This window comes from Rhincodon typus, unplaced genomic scaffold, assembly GCF_021869965.1.
Source record: "Rhincodon typus isolate 14 unplaced genomic scaffold, sRhiTyp1.1 hic_rhity00001823, whole genome shotgun sequence".
Classification (NCBI taxonomy): Eukaryota; Metazoa; Chordata; class Chondrichthyes; order Orectolobiformes; family Rhincodontidae; genus Rhincodon; species Rhincodon typus.
Window position 1 is genome coordinate 43 of NW_025967461.1, and position 10,461 is coordinate 10,503.

At 40.1% G+C, this 10,461-nt stretch overlaps 1 protein-coding gene across 1 annotated transcript in view; it reads right to left on the minus strand.

Annotated features, from left to right (window-relative positions):
- Positions 1-1,067: 1,067 nt before the first annotated feature.
- Positions 1,068-10,461, minus strand: part of LOC109912694 (disco-interacting protein 2 homolog A-like) — a gene marked incomplete at both ends in the record, with an annotated part of 20,201 nt that continues 10,807 nt past the window's right edge. The window contains 4 exons of the mRNA XM_048592800.1: positions 1,068-1,191; positions 2,324-2,404; positions 4,186-4,295; positions 5,541-5,742. Of these exons, the coding sequence (XP_048448757.1) occupies positions 1,068-1,191; positions 2,324-2,404; positions 4,186-4,295; positions 5,541-5,742 (517 nt within the window). The remainder of the gene's footprint in view (positions 1,192-2,323; positions 2,405-4,185; positions 4,296-5,540; positions 5,743-10,461) is intronic.

Genomic DNA, 10,461 nt, shown 5'->3' on the forward strand with positions numbered 1-10,461 from the left:
TCTGCACAGAACATTCTCTCATGTCCAGGATCAGCTGGTAGATTCTTCAACCAAATCATAAACACTCCATAATCAATAGCTTAGTTTTACTTGCTCACACAGTCCATGAGATCGAAGACCTGATGTCTGGAAAAAATGAAACTCTATGCTAATGAAAGGACGTGAAAATCTTGTGCTTCTAATTTTGTTGAAGCTGACTACTGAATTCTAACAAACATTAGTGAGACAAGACTAAAGTAACAAAAACATTATCTTACATTTAAGGTATGAGCAACAGGAACAACTGAAGGGTCTAGGCCCGAAACATCAGCCTGCCTGCTCCTATGATGTTGCTTGGCCTGCTGTGTTCGTCCAGCTTTACACCTTGTTTTCTAGGAACAACTCTCTGATTGTTATACTACTTAAGTCATTTTTAGGCAGTCCTTTGAAATCAAGGTTGACTCAAATGATTGGTGATTGACTTTCTTTCCCATATACTTTCCTAACAAGTAACTTCTCTGAAATTAGTTGCACAAAATGGAAGTAGGGAGTTCTTGTTTTCTGTCTTTAACTTGCTTACCTAATTGCCATGTATTATTTGTAGCATCAACTGATTGGAGAGTCAGAACTTTGACCTTTGTCCATGCCCAACTCTGCATTTGAGGATGGCTTGTCAACCTGTTAAGTGCACCTGCTAGGTCTTGGCTCTAGATGTTCATTCCCAAAGCTCACGACAAAGGTGCTAGCAACATAACTTAAAAATCTCAAGCTGAAATGATGTATTAAAGCATCACTTCTTGATCCAGTTTTCTTGGATCTAATTCTTTATGTGGTGAATTCTGATCTGCAGTCCCCAACTGCTGTTTGTACATTTAGCATCTCATGAGTCAGTTAACATCATCCAAATGTGCAATGCCACGAAATCCTTCTGAGGCCAAATAGTGAGAAATTAGCAAACATACTACTTGGATATATGTGTAAACATTTTGCTGCTGGAGTTACCTGATTCAACAGCAACCTGTGTGAGGCAAACAGGCCTGTTTAACCACAATGACGATGTCAAACAAGTAGCATACTGTTCTGTTTACCTGGTGGGTAAACCAAGGCCACGTGGTCCCCAGTGTTGAGGCGTCCTTTTTCTAACAAAGCTGCAGCCACTCTCTCTGCTTTCTTGTGCAATTGTATACACGTTGCTGTATTCACAACTGTGCCCTGACGGGTTAAAAGAAATTAATACTTCATGACACAAGTCATAAATTTCTGCTCAATGTCTTCTCCTTTGTGGGCTTATGGGATTACTGCACTCCATACTTAATAGCACAGAAGTCTTTTTTGTTTCTCCACCTACATAATTGCTACGCAATATGCAAAATCAAACTAATGATATGCACATCTTCAAGTATCTTCTATGGCATTACCCAATGGAGTTGTATTTAAAAGGGCACTAATGATTTACTATAGAATGCATAGTGTATTACGTTGCTACTAAGGTCGTGTATCATTTTGTGAAGCTAGAATTTACATGTTGAATAAATACAAGCTGATAGCAATGTTTACTTGTTATTCAGTCAGTTCATTTCACTGGATAGGAAAACTTGGCTTTCAGACAACCAGTCGGATGTATCTGTATTAAAAGTTGTTTTGCACCTATAATTTAGCGTATGAGTGTTGGGAGTACTATGTCATATCCTAGCAAGGCTCTCACGATGTTGCTCACACCAAATCTATGATGTTAAGCTTGATAACATCAGACTTATTATATTAAAGGAAACTGCTTAACCCTTGGAGTCAACAAAAGCTAACTTTAAAAATAGCCAAATTGAGAGGTTAAGATTACATCTTTCAGAGTACATTGGGTAAAATCAAAGGCTCAATATAGGATTGACAAAACAGATACAGTATTCTGATTCCTTGAATTATGTCCTTGGAGAGGTGCTTTGTTTCTTTACACTTTTCTTTAAAGTCAGACATTTGTCTGTAACACAAACTAAGGTGGGAGAGAGTGGCAATGTTTCCTAGCTAATATTTCATAATATTAAAAACAGCAAACAGAGAGACATAGAGACAGTGATAAAGTGCACTCAGGGATATAAAATACTTACAAAATGAAAGAAATCATTGCATGTCTTCTACTGTTTCCTACTAATTATTCTCCATCAATAACTTTATCCACTATGTTACATGACAGTGTTGGATTTTTGGGCAGTACACCCATATGCCAATACCTCTCAAAAATAAAATTGCTATACACCATAAACGGAAATAACAAAACACCTTTTATTCATTACATTTTGATTTGAATTTGTCATCTCTGAAGAATTAGCTTACTTTGATCATGACATACCTTGGCATTTAAGAGGAGGAAAAGAGGGTGATCTGGGGTGGTCTGAGCACGCCAGTGCAGAACATCCGCCAAGAACAGAAACTGGGAAAGGAAGGAAATGTCATGAAGCAGCCAAAGATTGTAAAGATATTAATAAATATTCGTTACAAGGAATTAAAAAGCATTTCAGATTGTACATGGTCATATTTAATAAGGCATCAACTTACAAGGTGCAAGAAGTAGATTTTTCAAATAGAAATAAATTTCTTCAAATAAACCATATTCAACTTATTAGTGGGTAGGTTCAGCAAGTAGTTTGCACTTGCTGATGGTGGTGATGGTTGTTTGTTGGTCGGGTAAGAAGCGGTGCAGACAATGTTGCAGGAAGTAACTTCTGCTTTTTAGCACTAATGACAGAAGTATTCAGAATGCTATTTAAGAGGTAGCTCTAACAGCTATTACACAAATTTTTGCTCCTCAGTACAAGTTAGACAAAGACATTTCAAACAGCAAGTAACAGCACCAGCTGCATAAACAATTTATGTACACTTAAACAAAAAAGGGAAAGGAACACCACGTGCAGTTGGTGTTCTTCTCAATCGGGTAGAACAAGTCAACAATCAAAAGCCTTGAACTATGGTTTTTTTGATAAGGTGCCGTCATACTTACTTAGGAAAGTGAGTCAAAGTATTAACTTTACTGCACATGCAAGATTTGTTTTTTTGCATGATACTGCCTGTGACATGAAAATCCTTACTCTCGAAATATATGGTGGTCTGCAACTTGTGGATTCGTACAGTCATGCACCAAAAAATGGAGGCCATCCAGATGACTTTGGATATCATTCAGAGGTAGCACAGGCAATCTGTCCCACTCCCCTGTTCTTTCTTCACATTGTTAGGCAAATTATTCGTCTTCAGGTACATATTTGAAAACCACTATTGAATCAGCTTCCAGTATACTTTCAGGCAGTGCAGTCTAGATCATCATAATTGCACAAAGAAAAGTCTCTTAAATTCCCCCTGAAAAGAATAACTTCTATTATACACATCTCTTCAGCAGCTGTCAAAAAAATGCAGACTGCAGGAAAAACATGTTCATTTGAAAAGATCTTTTTTGGAGAATTAGTTTGTCATTCTCAAACCCGAAGTTGGTCTGCACCTATCAAAAGGTAAGGAAAATGAGGACTGAAACCATTTTCAGCTTTACAAAGGGCTCATAACATCAGATTCTATATATTTTTGCCAACAGCAGCTTTGCAATGGATCTATTACCTGATAAAATGAGCAAATCGCTACTGCAAATCTGTACAAATAAAAAAAAACGATATTTGTTATGGATTTTTTTTTTATTTGTTCTATTTATTTCAAACTACTGGCCTCCAACAATTCAAATTTGTGAATAAAACAATTACAAGGAAAAAAAAGATTCCAAGCAAATCTTGGACTGTAAAATTGAGCTTAACCCTACACACCATGTTCTGTTGACCCACTATTCTAGCTTGCTAACCTATGTGGGCTCGCAGTTCAGCAATGCCCTGACTTTGAAATTCTAATGTTGTTTTCAAACTTCAAAGCCTCACTCCTCACCCACTTGCAACTCTGCAACGTTCCTTGAGCATTCATTCTCTCAACACAAATGTTTTGAAGATCAATTTAAACTTGGTGCTAAAAAAGAACATTATTCCTTTACACACTCTGTTCAGTTTCAGGACCTGTAACAAATGTTGCATATGATGATGCATATGACAATTCCCTGTAGAACATAAACAAGTCGAAATCACATTACGGATCAGACGGCACAAAACTAATAACATCCTATAACATAAACACAGTATAATACATTACTAAATTATCACTAATACATTTCACAGAATGCCGTACCTTTCGGGCTTGATCGTTGTCCTCAAACTGGGTGATGTCTCTGCCCGAGGCCTGTGCAATTCGCTTTCCTGCCACAAGATTACCAACTATCATGGAAGCAGGTCCCACCTCTGCATTCAATAATAAAAAGGACAAAAACAGAACAGGGAAAAAAAACAAGCAAGAACAGCATTATTTTTGGAGGATCAATTCAGTATTTAGTAACCTGGATACAAACAAAATGCTCCTTTACCGAACTGCGTTTTTAAAAATTAACTATGTCCCAGACATATTACATAATAACGACTGGATATTTAAATCACTGACACATGGAGGATGAAGGATTAGATTTTGTTTTGTCCTGGTACTTGGTGTTTCTTAATCCATCACCCCTTTTAAACAGATGAAAAACAGTGTGAAAGTCTGTAATTCCATCACACTATGGCTTCCCGTCCAGCACAAAATTAACAGAAAAATAACAAGCTCTTGAGCATTTATTTCAGCGCAGCTGGATGGCAAGATAAATATGTTTCAACAGGTATTACACAACGAAATTGGGAGCAAAGTAAATGCCTCATTGCCTAAATTTCTACTAATGCAAACCCAAAAAAGAACATCACACACAAGAAAAAGTAACTGATGCTCACCCAATGGTTGAGCATGTAATTAAAGCAAGTGCTATACAAAGTTGCACCACGTACAAGTAACAGGTTTGATCAATGACCTGTGCTGAGCTGGCTAAGCTTAGCACTGTTGGGAAGCTAAGACCTCTCTGGCAAGAAAGTGAAAAATTAAACAAGGTTTGAAATATGGTTATATTGCAAGGCCAGTTGGGATATGTATTCCTGCAGGCATTAGCTTGTCTGATATACTGTCTAGCTTAGCTAATTTTTAAACAACTGCCAACAGAATATGGTACTGTGAGCAAGCAGTATTCAAGGCACCCATAAAAAAAAATATACAAAATCTTAGCTAAATTTTGTAGTTTTAAACATGTTTAAAAGCTTCTGAACCTGTAAAGAAATTGTATGCTTTGTAGCTTTATGTTTTAAAATTATGACAAGCAATTTCCTTTTTAACTTAAGTATATGGGGGGAGAAAGGGAAGAAAGTTTTCTTGGATAACTAAACCAAGAACAGAAATTCATCACAGGACAAGGATTTTTAAAACCTGTTTACATGGCATTTGTAGGGTTAATACGGTCACCTAGTATGCATCAAATAGAGAACTAGCAACTTAGAACTCCCAGTCTACAGCCAGAGGACGAGAATAAAACAATAGCACAAGAAAAGCTGTTGAGCATATGATTAGGAATTAGAAAATTCCTTTATTCTCACCAAATTCATTCCTAAGAGATGCTGGTAGATTATACCAACCTGGCTGTTTCTGTCTCGGTTTGGGAAGATTCGTAACACAGGTATGGGGGCACATTAAGACATTACATGGGTGCAGCATGCCCTCCAGAAAGCGCTGTTTGGTCTCAGACAAGTGGATGCCTCCTAAAGGAGTCTTGGGAAGTGTGTTAGCTGGTACGAGGGCGAGGCAGTAGACTCCGACCTGATGAATACTATCAATAGCCTGCAAGAGAACAAAAGGCGATCATCATGCTCTGAATGTGAAAGGTCAGTCTTTCAAGAATCTGTGATATAGCCAAAAATCTCTCTTCATTCACCCCAAAGTAATGTTAAATCAACTCTACATACTCTACAAGAGCTAGGGCTGCAAAGTGTTCTAATGTCCCAATATTGAATGAGGTGAATGAGAATGGGAAATGCAGGTAAAATGAACAACTTTGACTATGCCCCCATGACAGAGAATCATTTTTTTTTTGGGGGGGGGGGGGGGGGGTGGAGGGAGTGCAGTGGCAGTGAAGAGAAACAAGAATGTAGGTAATAGAAGGTAACAGTTCAATTTGGGGGATAGATACTGTTCTCTGTGCTGAGAGAGTCCCCAAATCTGTGTTGCTGCCTCGTGCAACGATTAAGGAGCACTCAGGTCTGAAGTGGAACTTGGAGAGAGGGGAGGGATCCAGTTATCATCCATGTGTTACCAACAACAATGGTAGGACTAGAAAAGATCTGAAAGAGTTTGAACAGTTCGGAGCTAATTTAAAAGGCAGAACCTCCAAGCTAATAATCTCAGGATCACCACCTGAGCCACAGGCAAACTGGTGGGGGAAATAAAGTCATGAGTTACATCTGTGGTTCAAGATTGGTATGGGAAAAATGTGTTTTAGAATATGGGGCAGAAGGCAGCCATTCAAATGAGGCAAGCTTTATTTACGCTATGCCAGGGCCAGTGTTTTGGTGGCTACATACAGTTCTACAGAAGGTTTCAACTTAAATAGGGGACAGTGAGGAGAGTGAAAACATAGCCTTAGAAAGCAAAGATTATGTCAGCATTGTGGGGTAGGTATTTTGATAATGATTCCGATAGTGGGACAGAAAGGGATAGGTGTCCAAACATAGAAAAAACAGCAAATACAGTCAAAAGGGAAAAAGACAAAATTAATGGCTCTTCACTTAAATACATGTAGTACATAAGAAGAATTAGGAGCAGGAGGTAGCATTTCGGCCCCTCGAGCCTCCGCCATTTGATATGATCATGGCTGATCTCATCTTGACCTCAACTCTACTTTCCGGCTCGATCTCCATAATTCTTCAACCCATTACTAACTAAAAATTTGTCCACCTCCTCAAATTTACTCAATGTCCTAGCATCCAGTGTACTCCAGGGGTACTGAACTCCACGGATTCACGACCCTTTAAGAGTAGTGATTTCTCATCATTTGTTTAACATCTGCTACCCCTTATCCTAAGATCGTGAGCTCTCAATCTAGAGTGTCCCACATGAGGAAACATCCTTTCTACCCCTTCAATCCCCTTTAGCAATTCATTTACCTCAATTAGATCTCCTCTCATTCATCGAATCATATAGAGGTATACAGCACAGAAACAGACCCTTTGGTCCAACTCATCCATGCCAACCAGATATCCTAAATTAATGTAGTCCCATTTGCCAGCATTTGGCCCATATCCCTCTAAACCCTTCCTATTCACATACAACATTTAAAAGGCATCTGGATGGGTAATTGTACCAGCCTCCACCACTTCCTCTGGCAGCTCATTCCATACACACACCACCCTCTGCATGAGAAAGTTGCCCATTAGGTTCCTTTTAAATCTTTCCCCTCTCACCTAAAACCTATGCCCTCTAGTTTTTGAGTCCCCCAGCACAGGGAAAAGACCTCACATATTTACCCGATCTGTGCCCCTCATGATTTTATAAACCTCTAAAAGGTCAGCCCTCGGCCTCTGATGCTCCAGGGAAAATAGCCCCAACCTATTCAGCCTCTCCCTGTGGCTTAAATCCTCCAATCCTGGCAACATCCTTGTAAATCTTTTCTGAACCCTTTCTAGTATCCTATAGGAAGGAGACCAGAATTGCATGCAATACTCCAAAAGTGGCTGAACCAATGTCCTATACAGCTGCAATATGACCTCCCAACTCCTATACTCAGTGCACTGACCAATAAGGTAAACATACCAAATGCTTTCTTCACTATCCTATCTACCTGCAACTCCACTTTCAAGGGGATATGAACCTGCACTCCAAGGTCTCTTTGTTTGGTAGCACTCCCCAGAACTTTACCATTAAGTGTATAAGTCCGGCCCTGATTTGGCTTTCCAAAATGTAGCACTTCACATTTATCTAAATTAAAATCCATCTGCCACTCTTTGGCCCATTGGCCCATCTGGTCAAGAAATCGTTGGACTGAGGTAACCTTCTTTGCTGTCCATTCCATTTCCGATTTTAGTGTCATCTGCAAACTTACTAACCATACCCTCTATGCTCACATCCAAATCATTTATATAAACGACAAAGAGCAATGGAGCCAGCACCGATCCTTGTGGCACACCGGTGGTCACAAGCCTCCTGTCTGAAAAGAAACAGTCCACCACCACCCTCTGTTTTCTACTTTTGAACCAGTTCTGAATGCAAACAGCTACTTCTCCCTGTATTCAGTATGATCTAACCTTGCTAACTAGTCTATCATGAGGAAACTTATAAAACACCTTACTGATGTCCATATAAATCACATCCATCGCTCTTCCCTCAACAATCCTCTTTTTTCAAAAAACTCAATCAAGTTTGTGAAGCATGATTTCCCAAGCACCAAGCTGTATTGACTATCCCTAATCAGTCTTGCCTTTCCAAATATATGTAAATCCTGTCCCTCAGGATTCCCTCCAACAACTTGCCCACCACTGATGCCAGGCTCACCAGTCTGTAATCCCCTGGCTTTTCCTTATCACTTTTCTTAAAAAGTGGCACAACGTTAGGCAACCTTCACTCTTGCGACACCTTGCCTGGGGCTATCAATGATACAAGTATTTCAGCAAGGGGCTCAGCAATTACTTCCCTAGCTTCCCATTGAGTTATGGGGTACACCTGATCAGGTCCCAGGGACTTATCCACCTTTATGCATTTTAAGACATTCAGCGACTCTCCTCTGTAATATGGACATCTTTCAATATGTCACTGTTTATTGCCCCATGTTCTCTATCTTCCATATCCTTATCCACAATAAACACTGATGCAAAAGACTCGTTTAGTAACTGCCCCCTATCTCCTGCAGTTCCACACATAAGTGACCTTGCTGATCTTTAAGGGGCCCTATTCTCTCCCTAGTTACTCTTTTGTCCTCAATGTATTTGTAGAATCCCTTTAGGTTCTCCTTATCCCTTTTGCCCTCCTGATTTCCCTCTTAAGTATACTCCCACTGCCTTTATACTCAAGGGATTCACTCGATCCCTGCTGTCAATACCTGACATATACTTCCTTCTTTTTCGGGACTAAAACCTCAATATCTCTCGTCATCTGGCATTCCCGATATCTACCAGCCTTGCCCTTCACCCTAACAGGAACATACTGTCTCTGACTCTTGTTATCTCATTTTTGAAGACTTCCCATTTTCTAGCCATCCCTTTACCTGCAAATATCCACCCCCAATCAACTTTTCAAAGTACTTTTCCAGTAACTGTCAAAATTGGCCTTCCACCAATTTAGAACTTTTAGATCAAGTCTATCCTTTTGTACCATTATTTTAAAACTAGTAGAATTATGGTCGCTAGCCCACAGTGCTCCCCCTACTTACACCTTAGTCACCTGTCCTGCCTTATTTCCCAAGATCGGGTCAACTTTTGCACTCTCCAGTAGGTACCTCCAGATACATCAGAACATTTTCTAGTGCAGACTTAAATTCCTCTCCATCTAAGCCCAGACCCAGTTTGTGTTTGGAAAATTAAAATTCACTACCATAACCAGCCTATTATTCTCACAGATAACCGAGGCCTCCGTACAAATTTGTTTCTCAGTTTCCTGCTGACTACTGGGGGGTGTATAGTACAATCTCAATAAGGTGATCGTCCCTTTCTTATTACTCAGTTCCACCCAAATAATAACTTCCCTGGACATATTCCCAGGAATATCCTCCCTAACAACAGCAATGACACTATCCTTATTCAAAAACGTCACATCCCTCCTCTCTTGCTCCCCTTTCTATCCTTCCTATCGCATCTATACCCTGGAACATTAAGCTGCCAGTCCTGTCCATCCCTGAGCCACGTCTATGTAATTGCTATGATATCACATTCCCATGTTCCCAACCATGCCCGGAGTTCATCTGCCCTACCAGTTTAGCTTCCTGCTTTGAGATAAATGCAGTTTAATTCATCAGTCCTAACTCATCCTCTGCTTTGCTCCTGCCTGCCTTGACTGTTTGACTTACTCCTTTTCCCAACTGCATCAGTTTCAGACTGCTATCTTTCCTCAGTATCTCCCTTGTTCCCACACCCGTTTCCATTCCCCCAGTTACTAGTTTAAATCCCCCCAAGCAGCTCTAACAAATCTCCCCACCAGTTTATTAGACCCCTTCCAATTCAGGTCCTTCTTATACAGATCACTCCTACCTCAGAAGAGATTCCAATGATCCAAAAATGTGAATCCTTCTCCCCTGCACCAGCTCCTTCAGTCATGCATTCATCTGCTCTATCCTCCTATTCCTACCCTCAATAGCTTGTGGCACCGGGAGTAATCCAGATATTACTACCCTCGAGGATCTCCTTTTTAAATTCTTACCTAGTTTCCTATATTCTCTCCTCAGACTTTGGTCCTTTTCTCTTCCCATGTTGCTAGTTCCAACATGTACAACAACCTCCCGCTCCTCCCATTTGCCGTCGAGAATATTCTGCGCCTTCTCTGGGGTATCCTAGATCCTGGTTTCAGGGAGGCAGC